The 23,623-nt window shown below is 42.2% G+C and overlaps 1 protein-coding gene across 5 annotated transcripts in view; it reads left to right on the forward strand.

The window, feature by feature from the left end:
* Positions 1 to 5,769: 5,769 nt before the first annotated feature.
* The window catches only part of LOC122554466 (nucleoprotein TPR), a 149,199-nt gene continuing 131,345 nt past the window's right edge, over positions 5,770 to 23,623 (forward strand). For all 5 annotated transcript variants that reach the window (XM_043699535.2, XM_043699536.2, XM_043699537.2 and 2 more), the window contains exons 1-7: positions 5,770 to 5,943; positions 14,157 to 14,261; positions 14,506 to 14,579; positions 17,057 to 17,153; positions 18,761 to 18,864; positions 22,459 to 22,623; positions 23,082 to 23,174. In XM_043699535.2, coding sequence (XP_043555470.2) covers positions 5,790 to 5,943; positions 14,157 to 14,261; positions 14,506 to 14,579; positions 17,057 to 17,153; positions 18,761 to 18,864; positions 22,459 to 22,623; positions 23,082 to 23,174 — 792 coding nt within the window. In that variant the 5' untranslated portion in view covers positions 5,770 to 5,789. The remainder of the gene's footprint in view (positions 5,944 to 14,156; positions 14,262 to 14,505; positions 14,580 to 17,056; positions 17,154 to 18,760; positions 18,865 to 22,458; positions 22,624 to 23,081; positions 23,175 to 23,623) is intronic.

Consider the following 23,623-nt stretch of genomic DNA (forward strand, 5'->3'; position numbering starts at 1 on the left):
GGAAGAATAACAAAAAGATGGGGTACTGGGCTAATGGTCGGATACTTGGTAGTGTGGATGAGCAGAGGGATCTTGGTGTCCATGTACACAGATCTCTGAAAGTTGCCACCCAGGTAAATAGTGCGGTGAGGAAGGCATATGGCGTACTGGCTTTTATTGGTAGAGGAATTGAGTTCCGGAGTCCTGAGGTCATGATGCAGTTGTATAAGACTCTGGTACGGCCGCATCTGGAATATTGTGTGCAGTTTTGGTCGCCATACTATAGGAAGGATGTGGAGGCATTGGAACGGGTGCAGAGGAGGTTTACCAGGATGTTGCCTGGTATGGAAGGAAAATCGTATGAGGAAAGACTGAGGCACTTGGGGCTGTTTTCACTAGAGAAAAGAAGGTTTAGGGGTGACTTGATTGAGGTGTACAAGATGATTAGGGGGTTAGATAGGGTCGACAGTATGAACCTTTTCCCGCGTATTGAGTCGGGTATTACAAGGGGGCATAGCTTTAAATTAAGGGGGGGTAGATATAGGACTGATGTTAGGGGTAGGTTCTTCACTCAGCGAGTCGTTAGTTCATGGAATGCCCTGCCAGTAACAGTGGTGGACTCTCCCTCTTTATGGGCATTTAAGAGGGCATTGGATAGGTATATGGAGGATAGTGGGTTAGTGTAGTTTAGGTGGGCTTGGATCGGCGCAACATCGAGGGCCCAAGGGCCTGTACTGCGCTGTATTCTTCTATGTTCTATGTTCTATGTTCTATGAAATGTTGAGCCACGGGGCGGTTTGGTTGATTGGTGCGGGTGTCTCGGAGATGTTCCCTAAAGCGCTCTGCAAGGAGGCGCCCAGTCGCCCCAATGTAGAGGAGACCGCATCGGGAGCAACGGATACAATAAATGATATTAGTGGATGTGCAGGTAAAGCTTTGATGGATGTGGAAGGCTCCTTTAGGGCCTTGGATAGAGGTGAGGGAGGAGGTGTGGGCACAGGTTTTACAGTTCCTGCGGTGGCAGGGGAAAGTGCCAGGATGGGAGGGTGGGTCGTAGGGGGGGTGTGGACCTAACCAGGTAGTCACGGAGGGAACGGTCTTTGCGGAAGGCGGAGAGGGGTGGGGAGGGAAATATATCCCTGGTGGTGGGGTCTGTTTGGAGGTGACGGAAATGTCGGCGGATGATTTGGTTTATGCGAAGGTTGGTGGGGTGGAAGGTGAGCACCAGGGGCGTTCTGTCCTTGTTGCGGTTGGAGGGGTTGGGTCTGAGGGCGGAGGTGCGGGATGTGGACGAGATGCGTTGGAGGGCATCTTTAACCACGTGGGAAGGGAAATTGCGGTCTCTAAAGAAGGAGGCCATCTGGTGTGTTCTATGGTGGAACTGGTCCTCCTGGGAGCAGATACGGCGGAGGCGGAGGAATTGGGAATACGGGATGGCATTTTTGCAAGAGGTAGGGTGGGAAGAGGTGTAATCCAGGTAGCTGTGGGAGTCGGTGGGTTTGTAGAAAATGTCAGTGTCAAGTCGGTCGTCACTGATGGAGATGGAGAGGTCCAGGAAGGGGAGGGAGGTGTCAGAGATGGTCCAGGTAAATTTAAGGTCAGGGTGGAATGTGTTGGTGAAGTTGATGATTGCTCAACCTCCTCGCGGGAGCACGAGGTGGCGCCAATGCAGTCATCAATGTAGCGTAGGAAGGGGTGGGGAGTGGTGCCGGTGTAATTACGGAAGATCAACTGCTCTACGTAGCCAACAAAGAGACAGGCATAGCTGGGGTCCATACGTGTGCCTGGAGGAAGTACCCCTTTGGTCTGGAGGAAGTGGGAGGATTCAAAGGAGAAATTGTTAAGGGTGAGGACCAGTTCGGCCAAACGAATGAGAGTGTCGGTGGAGGGATACTGTTGGGAACGTCTGGAGAGGAAAAAACAGTGGGCTTGGAGGCCCTGGTCATGGCGGATGGAGGTGTAGAGGGATTGGATATCCATGGTGAAGATGAGGCGTTGGGGGCCGGGGAAACGGAAGTCTTGGAGGAGGTGGAGGGCGTGGGTGGTGTCTCGAACATATGTGGGGAGTTCCTGGACTAGGGGGGATAGGACAGTGTCGAGTTAGGTAGAGATGAATTCAGTGGGGCAGGAGCATGCTGAGACAATGGGTCGGCCAGGGTGGTCAGGCTTGTGGATCTTGGGAAGGAGGTAGAATCGGGCAGTGCGGGTTCCCGGACTATGAGGTTGGAAGCTGTGGGTGGGAGATCTCCTGAGGTGATGAGGTTCTGAGAGAAGGTGAGTCATGGCACCAGAAGCAAAAGTAGCAATAAAGAGATGATAATGACAGTGCATAGAGAGATTATAGGGAGATTAGGAGCTGTGAATGACCAAGGCTGAAGCCAGTGCTATGTGACAAAATATGTGGGGGATGGGTGAAGCAGAGGCAAAATGGAAAACAGGGGAGAAGGGTAGCAAAGGGGGAAGAGGAGAGGAAAAAGATGATGAGAGAGTGGGGAGCGAGAGAAAGAGAGACAATCAAGAAATAACAGGTAAAGAACAGTGAAAAAAATATTTAAAAAGGTAAATAAAATAAATTAAATTAAATTATGGAGCAGAATGAAAACAGAGGGGTCGAGATAGGAGTGCACTGCCTCTACTCATCCATTCTCCAGACCGGCTCTGGGATTGGGAAAGTGTTTTTATCTGTCATGGGTTGTATTTTTCCTTTCTTTACCTTATTAAATAATGTAGCACATCAAAACTACTGCTTCTCAATAAACTGTCTAGATATGATTGCTACAAATTGCCACAATAGCTAACAGTGATCAAGAACTCATTGAAATCAACACCTGTGCAATTCAACCACTCCAGACACTCTGATGAACACCAGTGTCAATAGGTTTAATGTGGAGATTCCTGAAGAAGGGCCTGTGCCCGAAACGTCGAATCTCCTGTTCCCTGGATGCTGCCTGACCTACTGTGCTGTTCCAGCAATAAAGTTTCAACTTTGATCTCCAGCATCTGCAGACCTCACTTTCTCCTTAATGTGGAGATGAAAGACTAAGCCAGACTCACTGTCTGATCGCTGGATAGGAAGGCAAAGAGCCAACATCTTTGAGCTTTATGCTGATGCTGCAGTCTCTCTCTCTCTCATCTCTGAATATAATTGTAGCTTTGAGATCCTGCAACAGCGACATAAGATCCATGACAGCTCAGTTAGCCCAGGACTTGCAATCATGGGCCATCCCAATTGTACCCATCATCTGCCAATGAGGGGCTATGTGAGTGTGGAGTCATGGCTGGAGAGGGGGGGCAGCACATGCTCAGTACAAACATACCATCAAGTCTGGTGGGTTAGAATCTCAAACAGTGTGGCACTCCCTCCAACTGACTGTTGTGCTCAGTTGCTCTGGTTATTCCACAGTTCTCTTTCTCTCTTTATTAAATAGGTGTCCGCTTGATGTTGAAGTATGGAAACACAAAGCAAAATATCTTTCTCAATGCAACCCAGTCAAGACATCGGTAGGATTGTACCTGCCTGAGTTTAGTCACTCTTAATCTTGGAGATTGCAATTGACATCATCTGGCTTGTCCAGCCCTTCCTGATATAACAACCTACTTGTTCCAAGTACTAGTCTGGTAAACATTCTCTGTTGTGTAACTTTGTATTTCCCTATTCAATTCCCCTCACAATAAACCAAAACATTGTACTATCTTTTCTGAATATTTGCTCTACCTTCTGCGATTCGTGCACAACGATACACAAATCCCTCTGAATCTCTGAGCTCTGAATCCTGTTCCCATCTGGAAGTTTTTGTTTATTCTTCTTGTGAAAATGGACAATTTTGCATTTTCCGACTAAATCATCCATTTGCCAGATCTTACCCATTTATGTAGTCAACAGCGAAGAAGGTTACCTCAGATTACAACAGGATCTTGATCAGATGGGCCAAAGGGCCGAGAGGTGGCAGATGGAGTTTAATACAGATAAATGTGAGGTGCTGCATTTTGGGAAAGTAAATCTTAGCAGGACTTATACACTTAATGGTAAGGTCCTGGGAAGTGTTGCTGAACAAAGAGATCTTGGCGTACAGGTTCATAGCTTCTTGAAAGTAGAGCCGCAGGTAGATAGGATAGTGTAGAAAACATTTGGTATGTTTTCCTTTATTGGTACGAGTATTGAGTACAGGAGTTGGGAGGTCATGTTACGGCTGTACAGGACATTAGTTGAGCCACTGTTGGAATATTGCTTTTCAGAGCACCTCTACTTCCCAATTGCAGGTAAAAATCTGATCATCAGCTGTGAGGCACTCTCTCTGCTGTTGTTGTGAGATTCAGGTCTGGCCCATTTCTCAGAACAGCTCTGCTTCAGTCAGCCGAGCCATCTTCCACTTCATTTAGAGGTCGAAGATGGACAGTGTCTGCAGAGATTCCATGTACAAAACTCTGGAGAAGTGGGGAAAAGAACGTACCCAATACCACCCTCACCTAACGGCCGTCTTTATGTGCAGTGGCATTAAGCTGTGCATTGACCCTCAGTACGCAAGCACCAAGTGTCAATACGTACGGAGGTTCTACCTGTCCCCAGTGTTGTGAAGGATAGGACTGGCCTTGTTGCTGCAGAACACTCCAAATAATTGGATGGTTCAATATTACATAGATAATCATGAGGGGCTTGGATAGGGTAAATAGACAAGGTTTTTTCCTTGGGATGGGGGAAACCAGAACTAGAGGGCATAGGTTTAGGGTGAAAGGGAAAAAATTTAAAAGGAACCTAACGGGCAACTTTTTCACGCAGAGAGTGGTGTGTGTCTGGATTGAGCTGCCAGAGGGTGTGGTGGTATACAGTAATTACATTTAAAAGGCATGTGGATGGGTATATGAATAGGAAGAGTCTACAGGGATATGGGCCAGGTGCTGGCAAAAGGGACAAGAGTAGGTAATTATATCTGGTTGGCATGGATGAGTTGGACCGAAGGGTCTGCTTCCATACTGTACATCTCTATGACTCTTAACTGATGCCAAGTATTGAACAAACCCAGATTGCTGTTAAGTCTTTCATCACTTTGAATGGGGATGCAGGTTTCGAGTGATTAATTTGTAAATCCCAGAACTCCTTTGGACAGTACGGTGGCATAGTGGTTTGCACTGCTGCCTCAGCGACAGAGACCTGCGTTCAATTCCCACCTCGGGCAACTGTCTGTGTGGAGTTTGCACATTCTCCCTGTGTCTGCGTGGGTTTCCTCCCACAGTCCAAAAGATGTGCAGGTCAGGTGAATTGGCTATGCTAAATTACCCGTAGTGTTAGGTGAAGGGTAAATGTAGGGGAATGGGTCTGGGTGGGTTGCTCTTCGGAGGGTCGGTGTGGACTTGGTTGGCCGAAGGGCCCAACCTTGAGTCAGGCCGGTTCTATTTCCAAAGTAGGAATTTATAAAGTGGTAAACAACACATCCTCCAGATTTATGGCTCATTCGAAACGCATATCAAAATTACAGTCAAGTGTACACCACAAAATAAAAACTCCCGGAATTACTGCTCTTTCCTTTTTCTCCTCACCCCAGTACATACCGTCGCTGAGCTTTTGGGCTTTCCCGCGTTCTGTGACGTGGGATGGAACAGGGAGGTCGGAGGGAAAGGGGCAGCAAGTGCGTACAAGGCCCAACACAGTGTCGACTGAGTTTTGTAGTTTTGATTCTGTCGGAACCTGGGCAAGCGAAGCTGCGTGGGACTATATCTCCCAGAGGGCTGGGCGCAGCGTGACATGCTCCAACGTCACACAAGCAGCTTGTTAGGTTTGCGGATCAGAGGTGGTTGCTGGCGCAGACGGTAATATGGCGGCGGATGTTTTGCAGCAGTTGTTTGATCGTAGTGAACTCGCCAAACTCCCCAGACTGACCGTGGCCAAACTCGAAAAGCTGATCACCGATAAAGAAGCGGACGTAACTAACCTGAAAGCTAAATATGAACGTTTTAAAATTGACAGCGGTAAGTAAAATGGGTGGATCGGCACGTTTGGCAAGGGGCTGGAGGGAGGTAGGCCTCACTTCGACCATCATGTTGTGTGCAACGATTATGTTTCGCGTTGCCAACACTGAAACTTGTGTGCCTCTTAAGGCGCCAGTTTTAAATAAGTTGTGTCGTTTAATAAAAGCTAAAAGAACTGCGGAAGCTGTAAATCAGCAACAAAAGCAGAAATTGCTGGAAAAGCTCAACAAATCTGACAACATCCGTGGAGAGAAACGAGGATGAGGAGGTGCCAGGGGTGGAGAGGAGTGGGCAAAGTCAGAAATCACACGACACCACGTCATAGTCCCAACAGGTTTATTGGAAATCACGAGCTTTTGAAGTGTAGCCCCTTCATCAGATGAAATGCGAGGGAAGTACAGAACACAGGATCTATGGGCAGGGAGTCAAGGGCAGAGAGATCAGAAGATCATACAAATGGTGTGAATGGTGATTTGAATAATAAGTCTGTTCAGGTGACCAAGGGTGTTAGATGGTCTGAGTAAAGTGTCAAGAGCTGAATAACAGCTGAAGGAATGGCCTGTAATCTGATTAAATGAGGCAGAGAGATAATTACAAAAAAATTAACAATAAGGTGCTGGAGACAAACCAAAATGACTGGAATAACATGGAACAAAAACAGAAACTGCTCGAAAAGCCCTGTAGGTTCAGCAGCATCTGTGAAGAAAAATCAGAGAAAGGGTTACCAGACCTGAAATGTTAACTCTGATTTTGCTTCACAGATACAGCTCCACTCACTGAGCCCCAGCCCTTGCTTCTGATGTGCATTTGCAGTTCTTTGAAGTTATATTTGACTCTTATACCTTTCATGTTATTTTTTCTAATTAAACCTGATAGGTATAAGACTTGCATGCCAAGGATCTAACGAAAGTAATAAGTAATCCACAACTGTCTGACCTAATAAAGGTAGAGACATCATAACAATTTATGAAGAAAGATTTTACAGATACAGAACAGTGTGGTGGGGTCACATGTCGTGCGACATGAACCTAAGATGACAGTTGAAGCCTTCTACATGGGTATGAAACTTAGCTATCAGTTTTTGTTCAGTGATTCTGCATTGTTGTGTATCTCCAAAGACTGCCTTGGAGGGCGTTTACCTGAAGAGTGGAAGCTGAATGCCCTTAACTGCTGAAATGTTTGCTGACTGGGAGGGAACGTTGCTGTCTGGTGATTGTTGCGTGGTGTCGATTGATCTGTTGTTGTAGCATCATGTTGTAGCACCTGCATGGTCTCGCCAATACACCGCGCCACAGAGCATCTTTGCCTTTAATGTGTACAATAAACAACATTGGTTGAGTGACATGACTATCTGCTGTGTACGTGGTGGGTGCTGTTCCCGTGTGTGGCGGTCGTATCCATGTCGATGATGTGACGTGTAGAGGTTGCCGGGCAGGGTTGTGTGGGTTGTGGTCGATGTTGCCTGACGGCTGGGTAGTTTGCTGCAAACAATGGTGTGTTTAAGGTTTTGAGGTTGTTCGAAAGTGACAAGTGGTATCGGGATGATCTTGGCAAGATGCCTGCCATCATCGATGATTTAGATTAGATTAGATTCCCTACAGTGTGGAAATAGGCCCTTTGGCCCTACAAGTCCACACCGACCCTCCGAAGAGCAACCCATCCAGACCCATTCCCCTACACCTAACACTATGGGCAATTTAGCGTGGCCAATTCACCTAACCTGCACATTTTTGGAATGTGGGAGGAAACCGGAGCACCCGGAGGAAACCTATGCAGACACAGGGAGAATGTGCAAACTCAACACAGACAGTTGCCCAAGGCGGGAATTGAACCCGGGTTTCTGGTGCTGTGAGGCAGCAGCGCTAACCACTGTGCCACCATGTTGAAGGCTATGAAGGACCTAGGAGAGTCTTTCCACTCTGGGCAAGTACTGGATGATGAAAGGTACTCTGTCAGTCATATCCTTTGTCTTGTCTTCTAAGGAGGGTTGAGTGACCCTTCCTCAGAAAAGTTTACTCTGACCTGAGCTTTCCAGGCAATTTCTGTTCTTCACTATTATTTAATGTTTTCTTTTAAAATGATTTCTACTAAGAATGGCTTCAATTGTCTGTGTAGCATTATCTTGTTATAGGCAATCTTTGTTCAGTTGCTAATCCAAATTTTCCTTTACAGATCTTTAGTGATGTTCTTCCATACAATCTCCCATAACTTAGTTTTCCTAAATCATTTTTAAAACTTTTGTATTCCTGCAATCCCATTTAACCAGGACACTTTTGCATATTCTCTGTAAATTCTTGTATCTCATTGTCTATTTGATCTTTGTCACGGGTTGCTCAGAATATGGCAACTGCACAATGGCATTGGGATGTCTTCTAAACTGTAAAGAGACAATTGTTGCCTAAAATAAGTATTTATAAGTGAATGAGAAGGGTACACCTGGTTCTACTATGCCAGTTGAATGTTGACTGATGTAGAAAAAGCGCATGATAAAGCTATTGTTTTCTATTTTGAGATGTTGGCTGTTAAATGCTTATGGGGTAAATTTTCAAGTTTGATTGCTTGAGGGTGTAAAACTGAACATGTCGTTTTTGGTCAAATGTGTTTGCACTTCCTGGGCCTATAAAACAAAAATTAGGATATTGATTCAGACGTTGGGTTTGAGATGTTTGTCTGGTTTCTGATGTTGAAGTTAACTTATAGAACTTGATTTTGGGTGTGGAAGACTCATAGTCACACAGCATGGAAACAGACCCTTGGTCCACTGGATCCCAAAGTAAACTAGTCCCCCTCCTGCATTTAGGCCATATCCCTCCAAACCTTTCTTATTCTCGTATTATCCAAATGTCTTTTTAACTTGGCAACTTCCTCTGGCAGTTCAATTCTCACACTAACCACTATGTGCAAAGAAGAAAAGTTGCCCCTCATGTCCTTTTATTAAATCTTTCTACTCTCACCTTAAAAATATTCCCCCCTAGTTTTGAACTCTTCCACCTTGGGGAAAAGACCTTTTGCTACTCACCTTACCTATGCCCTACGTGATCTTATAAATCTCCAAAAGGTTACCCCTCAACTTCATACACTCCAGTGTTCAATGAAATTCAATGGATTGAGTAGTTTAGTTGGTTAATGTGTGCATATAACAGAAGCTGCAAGTACCATCTCAAAGAATTTTCCTCTAATCCAGAAAGAATCTGGTACAGGCAGACAACCCTTCATCCAAAAAGCTCCAAAATCCGAAGGTTTTCTTGTGAAGTTTTTTTTCTCATTAACGAGATTGTTTGGCATGCAAACAGTTAACCTAGCTCTACACCCACTCGATGCATGTCACTCAAATGCGATGTGTGGGGGCGTGGCCCAGCACTGACAAGTCTCAGTTCTATTTCAGGTGCTGTTTACTCAGTGCATCTGCTGTTTGGTCAGATGTTTTAAAATTTCACCATCAAACTGTCACTTTTTCTGAAATTAGGAAAATTTGAATTCTGAAAATCCGCTGATCCTGAGCATTTTGGATAAAGGATTGTGCACTTGTATTATAATTTGTAGTTTCTTTAAATCATTCAACACTTTCCGAGCATTAATCATATTTTACTGGATCCAGTTTGTTAATAGGGTTATTAAGTTGAAATGGGTATGTATATCTATTTCACAATTACATAAAATCACGTTTAATCAGATTAAGTTTCATTTTCCCTTTGCGTTATTGTCATAGAGATGCACAGCACAACATGTCCATGCCAATCAGCTATCTTAAACCAAACTAGACCCATTTGCCAGCACTAGGCCCACATCCCTGTAAACACTTCCTATTTGTATACCCATCTGAATATAAACACATCTCTTAAGTGGAAAGCTTGGCTTATTGAAACTGGTTGCTAATGGTTTAGGTGTTGGGTTCATTAAGAGTACTCTGTGTGTTGCCATTTTAAACTGACCAATGTAACATTTCTGTCCACAGATGCAAAAATCCTGATCTGATTCAGCTTTTCCTTTAATTCCATTAATTTACACAGAAAAAAATATATAGTATGAAACTTACCTGAGTTAGATATACAGATTCAACCATCCAAGATGTGACCACATAGAGTCATAGAGATATATAGCACAGAAACAGATCCTTCAGTCCAACTCGTCCATGCTGACCAGATATCCCAACCCAATCTAGTCCCACCTGCCAGCACCCTCCAAATCCCTCCAAACTCTTCTTATTCATGTACCCATCCAGGTGCCTTTTAAATGTTGCAACTGTACTAACCTCCACCACTTCCTCTGGCAGCTCATTCCATTCACGTAACACACTCTGTGTGAAAAAGTTGCCCCTTGAGTCTCTTTTATATCTTTCCCCTCTCACCTTAAACCTATACCGTCTAGTTCTGGACTCCCCACCCCAGGGAAGAGATTTTGTCTATTGATCCTATCCATGCCCCTCATGGTTTTATAAACTTCTATAAGGTCACCCCTCAGCCTTAGACACGCCAGGGAAAACAGTTCTAGCCTATTCAACCTCTTCCGCATAGCTCAAATCCTCCAATCCTGGCAACATCCTTTCAAAATCTTTTCTGAGCCCTTTGAAGTTTCACAACATCTTATCAAGAGGAAGGAAACCAAAATTGCATGCAATATTCCAAAAGTGTCTTAACCAATGTCCCATACAGCCGCAACATGGCCTCCTAACTCATGCACGCAATACTCTGACCAATAAAAGAAAGCATACCAAACGCCGCCTTCACAATCCTATCTACCTGCGACTCCACTTACAAGGAGCTCTGAACCTGCATTCCAAGGTCTCTGTTCAGCTACACTCCTGAGGACCTTACCATTAAGTGTATCAGTCCTGCTAAGATTTGCTTTCCCAAGATGCAGCACCTCGCATTTTTCTAAATTAAACTCCATCTGCCACTTCTCAGCCCATTGGCCCTTCTGATCAAAATCCTGTTGTAATTTGAGGTAACCTTCTTCGCTGTCCACCACACCTCTAATTTTGGTGTCATCTGCAAACTTGCTAGCTATACCTCTTATGCTCACATCCAAATCATTTATACAAATGATGAAAAGTAGTGGACCCAGCACCAATCCTTGTGGCACTCCACTAGTCACAGGCCTAATGGCTAGTTTGTGGAAGATTAGATTAGATTCCCTACAGTGTGGAAACAGCCTTTCGGTCCAACAAGTCCACACCAACCCTCTGAAGAGCAATCCACCCAGACCCATTCCCCTACATTCACCCCTGACTAATGCACCTAATTACTACAGGCAAGTTAGCCTAGCCAATTCACCTAACCTGCACAGCTTTGGACTGTGGGAGGAAACTGGAGCACCCAGAGGAAATCCACACACATGGGGAGAATGTGCAAACCCACACAGTTGCCCAAGGCGGGAATTGAACCTGGGTCCCTGGTGCTGAGAGGCAGCATTGCTAACCACTGTGCCGCCCCAATTTCTCCCTGTATTCCATGAGATCTAACCTTGCTAACCAGTCTCCCATGGGCAACCTTGTCGAACGCCTTACTGAAGTCCATATAGATCACATCTACCGCTCTGCCCTCGTCAGTCCTCTTTGTTACTTCCTCAAAAAACTCAAGTTTGTGAGACATGATTTCCCACGCATAAAGCCATGTTGACTATCCATAATCGGTCCTTGCCTTTCCAAATACATGTATATCCTGTCCCTCAGGATTCCCTCCAATAATTTGCCCATCACTGACATCAGGCTCACTGCCCTGGCTTCTCCTTACCACTTTCCTTAAACAGTGGCACCACATAAGCCAACCTCCAGTCTTCTGGCATTTCACCTGTGACAATTGATGATACAGATATCTCAGGAAGAGGCCCAGCAATCACTTCTGTAACTTCCCACAAAGTTCTAAGGTACACCTGATCAAGTCCTAGGGATTTATCCACTTTCACTTTCTTGAAACATCCAGCACTTCTTCCTCTGTAATATGGATGTTTTTTTTTTCAAGATATCACCATCTATTTCCCTACATTCTATATCTTCCATGTCCTTTTCCACAGTCAATATTGATGCAAAATACTCGTTTAGTGTCTCCCCTGTCTCCTGCAGTTCCACACAAGGGCTGCGTTATTGATCTTTGAGGGGCCCTATTCTCTCCCTAGTTACTCTTTTGTCCTTAATGTCCTTGTAAAAACCTTTGGATTTTCTTTAACTCTATTTGCCAAAGCTATTTCATGCCCCCTTTTTGTCTTCCTGATTTCCCTCTATACTCCTACTGCCTTTATCCTCTTCTTAGGTTTCACTCGATCTATCTTGTCTAATACCTGACAGATGTTTCCTTCTTTTTCTTAACCAACTTCTCAATTTCTTTAGTCATCCAGCATTCCCTACACCTACCAGCCTTTCCTTTCACCCTAACAGGAATATTCTGTCTCTGGACTCTCATTATCTCCTATCTGAAGGCTTCCCATTTTCCAGCCATCTCTTTACTTGCGAACACCTGCTCTCAATCAGCCTTTGAAAGTTCTTACCTAATACCATCAAAATTAGTGACAGTTGAGACTGCCACGTCGCAACAATAATTAGTGTGGTAGTCCGGCATTGTGGTGATCAAAATATTTTAATCCATTTAAACATAAATTATTTCCCTGCCCAAGGAATCATAGCATAAATCCAATCTCTCATTTTTGAACAACGGGAAGTTTCGTGGGCAGCGCGGTGGCACAGTGGTTCGCACTTCTGCCTCACAGCGCCGGAGACCGGGTTCAATTCCCACCTCAGGCGACTGACTGTGTGGAGTTTGCACGTTCTCCCCGTGTCTGTGTGGGTTTCCTCCAGGTGCACCGGTTTCCTCCCACAGTCCAAAGATGTGCAGGTCAGGTGAATTGGCCATGCTAAATTGCCCGTAGTGTTAGGTAAGGGGTAAATGTAGGGGTATGGGTGGGTTGCGCGTCGGTGGGTTGGTGTGGACTTGTTGGGCCGAAGGGCCTGTTTCCACACTGTAATGTAATCTAATCTAATCTACTGTCTGGCCAGTGTCAATTTTTGGACTTGCACCACCAAAATATATTAACAATGTTGGGTGTAATTTTTTTTTGATGGCCTGCTGTTCATAAGTTAGCTATTATAGCAATTGTAATTGCTTTAACAATAATTACTTGCCTGTGTGACTCTTCTGGTGTCCTGAGGAAGTATGTGTGCAGATCCATGCATGCCACCTTTTAATGTTTGAATTATTGTTTGTCAAACACTTTAGTTGAATTTAAATTGGAAAAAAAAATCTGAATGAAAAACAGATATTGGTCAAAGTGGCCATGAAGCTGTTCAAGTGTTGTAAACGCCTCTCTGGTTCATGTCCTCATTAGGCAAAGACATTTCTACCCAAACTGGCCTGTGAGATTCTGGTGCCACACTAACGTAGTTGTTTTAAGAGTCCTTTTGCAACTTTTAGACTGCTCCTTTTAGGGCGGCACAGTGGCACAGTGGTTAGCACTGCTGCCTCACAGCACCAGAGACCTGGGTTCAAATGCCGCCTCAGGCGACTGACTGTGTGGAGTTTGCACATTCTCCCCGTGTCTGCGTGGGTTTCCTCCGGGTGCTCCGGTTTCCTCCCACAGTCCAAAGATGTGCAGGCCAGGTGAATTGGCCATGCTAAATTGCCCGTAGTGTTAGGTGAAGGGGTAAGTGTAGGGGTCTGGGTGGGTGCGCTTCGGCGGGTCGGTGTGGACTTGTTGGACCGAAGGGCCTGTTTCCACACTGTAGGTAATCTAATCCTGTGTATCAAACCACTGTGAATAGCTCAAGAAGGCTCTCTACCTTTTCCAGTAATTTAGAAGTAACTACTAGCTTTCCCAGTGATGCCCATATCCTGAAAATTGTTTTGGAAAGTGGAAATAATGACTTTTATTGGATTCTACTTGGTTTGCAAAAAGTTATCATGCCTGCTATTTTGTTTTTAAGTTGAATTTGCATTTACTTACTTAAGGTTACTTTTAATAAATCATTCTCATTATTTCTAGCTTGGAACCTTGATTGATTATATTTTCTGAAGTGATTTGTTATTAATTGCTTGGATTCGTTTTGAAGTTATGATTTTTTTTGTCTAGAATTTGGTACCTTATGTGGTAAACATGTTGTGCTCTAGAAAAATGCAACATTTATTGCATCTCACTAAATCACCCATACTAGCCAGTTATCTCCTATATAATCAATGGGCTGTGACAATTGCAAAGAATACAGTTTACTTTGTTTAATATTTCAGAGCAACAGTATTTTGAAGTGGAAAAACGACTCACCCAGGGGCAAGAAAAGTTAGTGTCTGAGATGCAGGAATGTCAAAAGCTGCGTGAGGAAGTTTCTGCACTTAGTAAGTATATTAAATCTGAAAAATGGCAATTTTTTATTTCTAAACAATTTTTGACAGAAGTTTGTGACACCAGGTATATTAAAGGCTAGTTTTAAAAGAAACAGCTTTCAGAAAAGAGCTGGTGTTTTCAACTCCAGTATTAAGTAATTGTATTTGCTTCATTATAGCTTAAAAGTTGCTGAAGATGGTTATTTGGATATTTCAGGACTGCTTGATGTTTGCAATATATTTTTCATTTTTGTAGATGAGCAATTGAAGGTAATCAAAGCAAAAAATGAGGAACTAGGATCCGCCCAGGAAAAACTGATCAGTGTAGAGGTATGTGATGTCTCCAAACAATCTCTCCTCTTTGGGAATTTGCCTCTTTACGCTTGTTGAGTTGTTATAATCACAGGTAACCTGTCTTGTTCAAGTAGGTGAATTGATTGTGTAACATGTCCCAAGATTAAAGGGATGTGTCATTACAAGTTACATTAGATTACAAGTGTTATTAGGGCAAAGATCATTACTTTGCTGAAAATAGATACATTATTTATCGTAAGTAAAGTTCACTTCTGAACAAGAAAGCATCCTTAACCGTATCAAAGTGTTGTTTGAAGATGTTATGGGGTTCTAGTTGTTTGAAACTAACAGCAAGAAGATTGTTTCCAGTTTATACTTAAACAGGAGTAAGAGTAAACAAAAAGCAGAGGATCACATTCTTTTCAGCTGACATTTGTCTAAGAGCACAGGCTGAGGCTTTGCACATCCTGTACCACGTGGGAAATTCTAGAGTCTCATAGCAGTTGGACGGCCACGTTTGCAGGAGCAACTCCAAGCTGTCTGTTCTGGACCTTGAGTGGCAATCTGAGCACAGTGGTGCATTCACAAGTCTGTGCAGTTCATACTTAGCACTTTGCAGGACACCTGCTGCTTAGTGAAGTGCTGGCAGAATAGAAAGGCTTACTGCAAGACAGAAGAGGAGGACTGGGTACTGAGGAAATGTACTGAGTGTATCTTGCTCAATACCATTTAGGCCATGATTTGGAGATGCCGGTGTTGGACTGGGCTGTACAAAGTTAAAAATCACACAACAGTAGGTTATAGTCCAACAGGTTTAATTGGAAGCACTAGCTTTTGGAGCACTGCTGCTTGCTTCTTTTCCTTAACCAAACCCTCAATTTCTCTAGTCATCCAGCATTACCTACACCTACCAGCCTTTCCTTTCAGCCCAACAAGAATATACTGTTTCTGGACTCCTATTATCCTTTTGCCTGCAAACATCTGCCCCCAATCAACTTTTGAGAGTTCTTGCCTAATCCCATCAAAATTTGCCTTTCTCCAGTTTAGAACTTCAACTTTTAGATCTGGTCTATCCTTTTCAATCACTGTTTTAAAATAATAGCGTTATACCCACTGGCCTCAAAGTGCTCCCCCATTGACACCTCAAATCACCTTATTTCCCAAGAATAGGTCAAGTTTTGCACCTTCTCTAGGAGGTAAATCCACATACCGAATCAGAAAATTTGCTTGTAATACTTAACAAATTCCCCTCCATCTAACACCTTAACACTATGGCAGTCCCAGTCTATATTTTGAAAATTAAAATTGAGCTGCGGTGTGTGAGGAGACCTGATGTGTAAGATGAGTTATGCGTACAGGAAAGCAGTTTTTCCATTAGTAAAGGAAGTCACTAAGCCCGGGGTGTAGATTTAAGATAAGAAGTATAACATTGAGAGAGAGTTAATGACCGGTGTTTTAGTTCAGAAAATGATGAGAGTCTGAAATTTGCTGCATTAAAGTGTGGTCGAGGCAGAACACTCAACATTTAAGCAGTATATTCTCTTGTGTAATGTAATTAGCCTGGTGAGATCTTTTGGAAATGATGGACCAAATGACCGGCTCCTCTGCTGGAAGTGTTTGTATATTTCATGGGACTCTGACAGCAATGATATTGTAAGGTGAATCAGTTGTACCAAAAGGATATGCTCTTTGTGAACTGCAGCAGGTGAGAAGGGATGTACAATGAAAATAATTAGACCAATGAAAGAATTGAGTAAGGAAGCACATTGGCAAAGGAATAAACCTTTGAAAGAATCGGAATCTGGAAAGATGTGAAAACTTGAAATGTAAGAGCACCTATCCATAGTCCATAATAAAACAGGGGGATCCAAATGAATTGCTGGGACATAACTGACTAATGTTTAGCAAATGGTAATACTTTATATTCATGTTTTCATGCTTTTATGGGATGTTGATGCAGTCCATTTTGATAAAATGAATGTACAAAGCTGAGAAGGAACTTCAGGATTTTGATCCAATGACAATGTAGCAACTGTGTTTTGGTTTCAAGCCAGAATGGAAGGAGGTTTGAAGGAGAGCTTGCAGCTGGTGTTTCCACTGTTGCCCCTTGTTCTGCGGTGATAGAGGTTGCATGCCTGTGTTGTTGGAGTTTCGAGAGTTGCTACAGTGCATTTTGTAAAGATATTTGTTGCATTCGCAGTGGAGGGACAGCAAATTTAAGCAAATGTTTGGTTTGCTTTTTCTTCCTGGATGGTTTTGGATTCTCAAATATTGGATGTGTGATCATTTAGGTAAGTGTGGAGAGTATGCCATCACTCTCTTGACTCGTGCATTTTAGATGGTGGACGGACTTTGGAGTCAAGAAGTCGAGCTAATCACCATAAAATTCCCAGCATCAGACCCCCTCTTGGGGCCATAGTATTAAATGTTTGGTCCATTCAATTTTTGGTTCAATTTAGTCAAGATAAAAAGAAAATGGAATGCTAACTTGATGTTTTAAAATTGTAAAACAGAATCAACTTGCACGCACAAAAGATGAGTTGGATAATGAAAAACGAGAACTCGTGAGAACACTTGAGCGTCGGTCACAGGAAGTGGAACGCTTGAATGGTATGTGTTAATAAGTTGATTTTAAATTTAGTTCACCTTTTTGAAAAATTGCAATATGTTTGTGAAGATCTTGAGCCTTTTTAAAAATATTTTCTGAAAAATCTTTGTTTACAAAATTAGGAAGTTACAAAAATATGAAAATATAGCATCATAGTAACAAAAACAACAATAAGCTTTTTGCTATACTACTCTACAAAATAAATCAAAACTACACTTGTTACAAATCAGTAAATAAATAAGTAATGCCGCTCAGTGCAACAAGACCATGGCTCTCAACCTTCGAGAGCATCAATTATTAAACACATATTTGTTCGAAATTCTTCCTGTCATGGCATTAGGTTTATCAGACCAAACCATCATGGCTCAATGAAAGCCTTAATCAAAATGGCGGACATATCTGTTTCCAAATAATTCAAAAAGGGATGCCATGTCTTGTAAAGATTGTCCGTTTTTTGGTGACCATATTTGTAAGAACGTCTAAAGGAATGTGTTCCATAATTAACTTATGCCATCCTGACAGACCCGGGGATTCTCAGACACCCAGTACTCGCACAAAAAGTGAGAATGTTTAAAAAGCTTTTTCCCATGTGCATCTAAGGGAGGTAAATTTGGCAAACTCTGGAGCAATGAGACTGGGTCGACCCAACCATAATATTGGAAGGACCCCCATCTTTGAAGGTCTCGTTTAATCTTGTCAAACAAATGAACAAACTTAGCCTTGAATAATTGATCAAAACTAGGGGTAACAGAGAGGCCCAAGTAAAGAAAATCTCCCTGTGCACACTTAAAGGGGAGCCTTCCACATCAGGTATTCTCATAAACCCCCCCATAGGTAAAGCCTCTGACTTTGAAAAATTGATCTTTATTCTGAGAGAGAACCAAATGAATTAATACAGTGTATCAAACAAGGCACTGAGACTGCCAGGTTCGAAAGAAAAATAAGAACATCATACGTATATAGTGTAATTTTACGCACATTCAACACTACTTTTTGAGGCAGCTGTATTAGGATCTCCACGAATGGCCTCCACAAATGGCTCAATCACCAGTGTGGTAAGCAAAGATGAGGGGGCAAACCTTGCCAACTGCCCCGACCAGTGTAAATATTGTTAGACTTTATACCATGGCTGAGAACCCGCTGCTGGCAGGATCACTGTCAAGAACCCTTATCCATCTAGTAAACACTGCACCCAGGCCGAATTGCTCCAGGGTATAAAAAAGTAACGGCCATTCTACCCAATCAAACGCCTTCTCTGCATCCAAAGAGACCACCAACCCCTGAACCGAATGCTGCTGGCACACTTGAATCAAGTTAAGCAACCTCCTAATATCATTAGAGGATCTGCGAAGATCTTGAGCCTTTAATGTGCAGGTCATTTCAAAGTTGATGATCCAATGTTACAATTTTTAAAATTATCAAAATATTTTCTGGAAAAAAGTTTAATTTCGCACTTACCTAATGAAAGCTTGAATTTTAGGAAGTGGATCAGGTGAAAATGTTCTTGTCTGCCTGTGATCCTGCTTCTCTTGTTTTCAATTTATCAAAAACGTTTAAATGGAATGTTGGAGAAATCTTGACCTGTGAATTTAAATATTTGTTTTTGCAGAGGATTTGAAATGTCTCAATGATAAACTTGTCGAAGCAAATTCAGCAAAGATAGATCTTCAGTTAAAACTTGATGAATTTCAGGTATCAGAAGTCTCTGTTAAGGTGAGTATAATGTAAAGTTGCTTTATCTCATAGAATCATTATCGAATCCCTACAATATGAAAGCAGGCCCTTCAGTCCAGCAAGTTCCACCCAGACCTATTCCCCTATTGCTCTATATTTACCCGTGACTAATGCACCTAACCTACACATCTTTGAACACTGGGCAATTTAGCATGGCCAATTCACCTAACCTGCACAACTTTGGGTTGTGGGGAGGAAACTGGAGCACCCGGAGGACACCCACACAGACACTGGAAGAATATGCAAACTCTCTGCAGACAGTCCCCCGGGGCTGGAATCGAGCCCGGGACCCTGGCACTTAGGCAGTAGTGCTAACCGTGCCCCCCAATCTGTCAGTCATAGCTTGAAACATCCGCTTTGTCTTCAAATTATGTTTTAAATTCAGTGATGCATGGATTTTTAGAAATGGCACTTAACCTCTAATTTTGAAGCCCTAAAATAGAAAATCATACTTTTTTTGTCATTGTCTTGCATGATTTTATGCCACTGTACCCTAACTGAACTGGATCAAGCAGTCAGAATTGCATTCTAGGTTGGGCTGATTATGTGGAGCATTGACACAGTTTACAACCATATGAAAGGATTTGCTGAAAGAAATTTGTTTCTTGGACGCAGTAATTGTGTACGTTACTTGATGCAATGGGGGAGTGACAGAAACGTTGACTAAATGTTGTGTAAATTACAGAAGCAGAGTAGATGAAGTGTCAAGAAAGCAGCTTAACGTAATTCATATCACTGCCATGTTTCAGAGTTGTCAGTCTCTATCCAGTAGTCTGCATCCAAAAGGTAGTTACAGAGATGTTGGATATATTGGTTATGATTTTCCAAAATTCCTTCAAGCTTGGAGCCACCCCAGTTAATTGGACATTTCACAACTTCAAGAAAGAGAGAAGTTGGAAGCCTGCAGTGCACCAACACTGAAATTGCTAAGGTTTCAAAGCACGTTTCAGCAATCCACTTACAGTATGATCAAACATAATTTTACAAAAAAAGTATTGACTGACAAATTAGTTTTGTGGTAGATGAAGAGTGGATGTGAATTTCAGAAAAGGTTTTTAAAAAGATGTCATGCTCAAAGTTGATATGCAAGATGAGCAGTAATGGAGTTGAACATGTATGAGCAAGAACAGAGGATTAGTCAGGATAAAAGATAAATTTAGGTATTTTAAGCAAGTCATACTGTGAAAATAGAGAGTTCTGGTCTCCATATTTAAGGGAGAATATGCTTGCCTTGTTAGGGCAGTAAAAGTCTACTGGATTAATTCCTAGCTTGACTGTGTTGTCTCATCACAACCTGAGTTCAACTGTCTCAAGTTTGAGTGATTTCATGGATGAAAACAGCAGACGAGCTTGACAGGGTAGAGACAGAGGAAACAGCCCCACTGACTAGTTCTAGATTGTACATTGTTGGAATGAGAGATTGATCATGTGTCAGTTGAGAGCTGACTAAGAGGATTATGAATGCTCAAATGTAGTTTACACTTATGATTGAGATTTTCAGTCACCCACATTGAAGGAGTATGGGGAGCGGGTTTAAAAAGAAACAAATTGAGGCAAATTATTAGGTATGTTTATGTATTGACTGGCAGAGATCCTGTTATTGTTGAGGCCAAAGTAGCATTGCTTAAATTTTGCATTAAGTTGAAGAATGTGCAGACTATGGTTGGCGGATTGTGGGCGGATTGTGCTGTGCCTGTCACACTGTGTGTTTACACTTTTATATTTATCAAAAAGAACTATGAGTCGACACTTAAAAACAGTGAACATAATTTTAGAACAGTAAAGTATACTATAAACTTAAGATAAACACTGTAAACTATCTTATGCTTTAACTTTGTATGATCTTATACCACCATAGTAGAACTTGGCCAGGTTCCACATGGTGATAACTACTACTTCTGATGGTCTTGGAAATGCCTTCTCTTTTGGTAGTTATTCTCAAATTACTGTGCTGAGTGGGTTTTTGCCCCAATTGTTATTCTACTGAGTTTCACGCCCTCTTGCGAGGATCTTGAGGATCTGCCAATGCATTGATTAGGTTTGATTACCCTGATCAATCGGACCCAACCAGGTGTTGGCACATTGATGGCAGAGTGGCCGTTTGGTGTCCGTTATGGTAGGTGCTGGGTGCATGTAGCCGCTCCAAAGAAGGGTGCTAGGTGCCTCGGTATCTAGCGAATGACCCAATGCTCCCGGTTGTCCAGAGGGCAGCATTCCATTGTCCCATTGACGTCCAAATTCAAGTCTGTATTGCAGGGTCTGCAGCTGTCAAGTTTGTTTACAAACTGTGGCAACTGCAACCTGTCTGGATCCTGCAGCATGTGGATTAGCACAGTCACTTTGGTCAAGGCTGGGTTCTGTTTCCCATAATGCTTTAATCAGTGTCCATCTTTTGTAACTCCGTGGTAAATTTATTATTGTTCATCATAAGTTCATTATTTCAATTGGCCCTGTCTGGCCACAATTGCTGTGATCCTGGTTAGTTTTTATCCTGGATAAATAAGAATTAACAATGTTGCAGACTATCTGGTATTTTTCTGGCAAGTAGAAGTAGATATTCTTTGTGGCCGGGCAGCCTATCTTTCAGCATCTCTTGAAGCAACATTGACCTTATTTTGTCCTGAAAAGTCTTAATAAATCTGTTAGAGCGTGTTGCAACACACCTTAATGACAGATGAGACATGAATCTGAACCTCCTGTCTCAACGGAGGGTCATTGCTACTGCTTCAGAATAGAATCTGGTGACTTTTCTTGTTCTGCCCATCTCTGAAGATGGGGCAAAGTGGAAATAAATTTCCTAAGGATAAGAGGTGGAAATAGAGTGCTATTGGGTTATCCCAGTGAGCCTGCATTGTGTTGCAAAATTTGAAACAAGTTCTAGGATTGACAGTAAGCTGGAACTAAATTAGAGTATTCTTTTGATAGTTCTCACCTTCATGTTTGTGTGGTATTTCAGCTATCGAGAGATGTTGAGCAGACTATGGAAAACAATTCTATACACAAAATCATTGAACTGATTGTTAGCTGAAAGTAAATGAAATATTTTGTGATGGGGAGATGCCGTTGTTGTATAGGGTGGATAGGTAAAAATATTTTGTGACTCGTTAATATATAATAAGCACTCATATTTGGAGCAAATCCAAGATTATGCAAAGTAACTATCAGTACAAATGTTAGGTTTTGTCTGAAATACAACTATACTTGTATGTACATTTGGGCTTGACATATAAATAATTTATGGAAGGGGGTACCCCTCTTGGTTGTATGTGCTTAGTTACATAATCCAATATATTAAAGCATTGTGGTATTTTAAGGCAGAGGTAGCTTGACATTTGTTTAGAATTTAATGTAAATGAGGATTTGGATTTGAGACGACAGTTGAATCAACCATGATCTTGTAGAATGATGGAGCGCGCCTGAGGGCCAAATGGTCACTCCTGCTCTGAATTTGTTTGTTAATGTCATTGTTGTTTTGTCAGAGGATCTCTTCTGTATTATATCAACAATCAAATGTCGCTGTATTTCCACCAGATATTCCAAATAAGTGGTCATAAAACTATGATTTCTTTGCAGTATCGTGAAAAACGTCTTGAACAGGAAAAGGAGTTACTGACGAACCAGAATAGTTGGTTGAATGCAGAATTAAAGACCAAAACTGATGAGCTACTTGAGCTTCGTCGTGAAAAGAGCAATGAAATTCTTGAACTCAGATGCAGTCTAGAGACCAAAAAAGATGAGGTAATGTATATCTAGTATTTTGCATAATTTATTCATAATCTCTTGTTTGTGAGGGGCCTCCGAAGGTTTGCTTTTGTAAATAGATGGACATTTGGATGCATCAAGGTCGCATAAATTGAAGACTTTGGCCATTCAAGTTTTTTTATGATGTTGGTGGGGGATCGATGTTTGTTGACAGGAGTGTCCTCTCTATTCTTTGGTAAAGTCATCAAATCTTATGTCCACCAGATTGGGCTGAAAGGTTCTCAGTTTAAAATTTGTTTAAAAGAGTGCTGATCGAGTACATGCTCTAGATTGTGCTTAATTTAGGATGAGGCATGATCCCATCTGGCTTACGGCAAACAGCACTAACTGAGCTGGCCTGACACCTCAAATTTTTGTATTTATTTCGAACAATACTTGACCCGATGTCGGGGCAGGACTCTGCTCTTAAGTGTTGATTCTAATGTCGTTTGCAGATGTGCAGCATGGATGAGCAGATGCAGACTTTGAAAGTCACGAAGGAAAACTTTGAGAAGCAAATTGAGGAATTAATGAGTAAATTGAAAGAGGTTAGTTTGTTTCCAATTCTGCAATAAAGTTGAGTATTTCAAAACTGGTTATGTTGTACCAGTTTAATGGCTATTTTCTGTTATTGATTGTTTTGCTTGTTCCAAGATAATTTGTCAAGAATTGAAATAACAGCTATTCAATGGATCAAGTTTCTCAGGTCTGCTAATATTGTAAAATTTTAATTTTCAGTTTTCATGGTTTAAGCACTGAGGGTTGCAAACAATCCACTATAGTTGTGGAACTTAACAGCAACAAAGATCAAATTATACAGCGTAGATGAAATTTGAACTGTCTTGTATTTGGTCTGTGATGGTATTTCTCAGGCTTCTTGGGAATTGGGAGTTGAATTTTAAACTTATTTATAATACCTGCATTAATAATTATAGACTAAGATTGAGACCATTTTATGTTCACGTGGTTACAAGACCCATTTTTGGGCATAAATGCA

The sequence above is a fragment of the Chiloscyllium plagiosum genome, unplaced genomic scaffold (assembly GCF_037043375.1).
Source record: "Chiloscyllium plagiosum isolate Xiang-an unplaced genomic scaffold, Cpla_swu_hap1 HiC_scaffold_9, whole genome shotgun sequence".
In the NCBI taxonomy this organism is placed as follows: Eukaryota; Metazoa; Chordata; class Chondrichthyes; order Orectolobiformes; family Hemiscylliidae; genus Chiloscyllium; species Chiloscyllium plagiosum.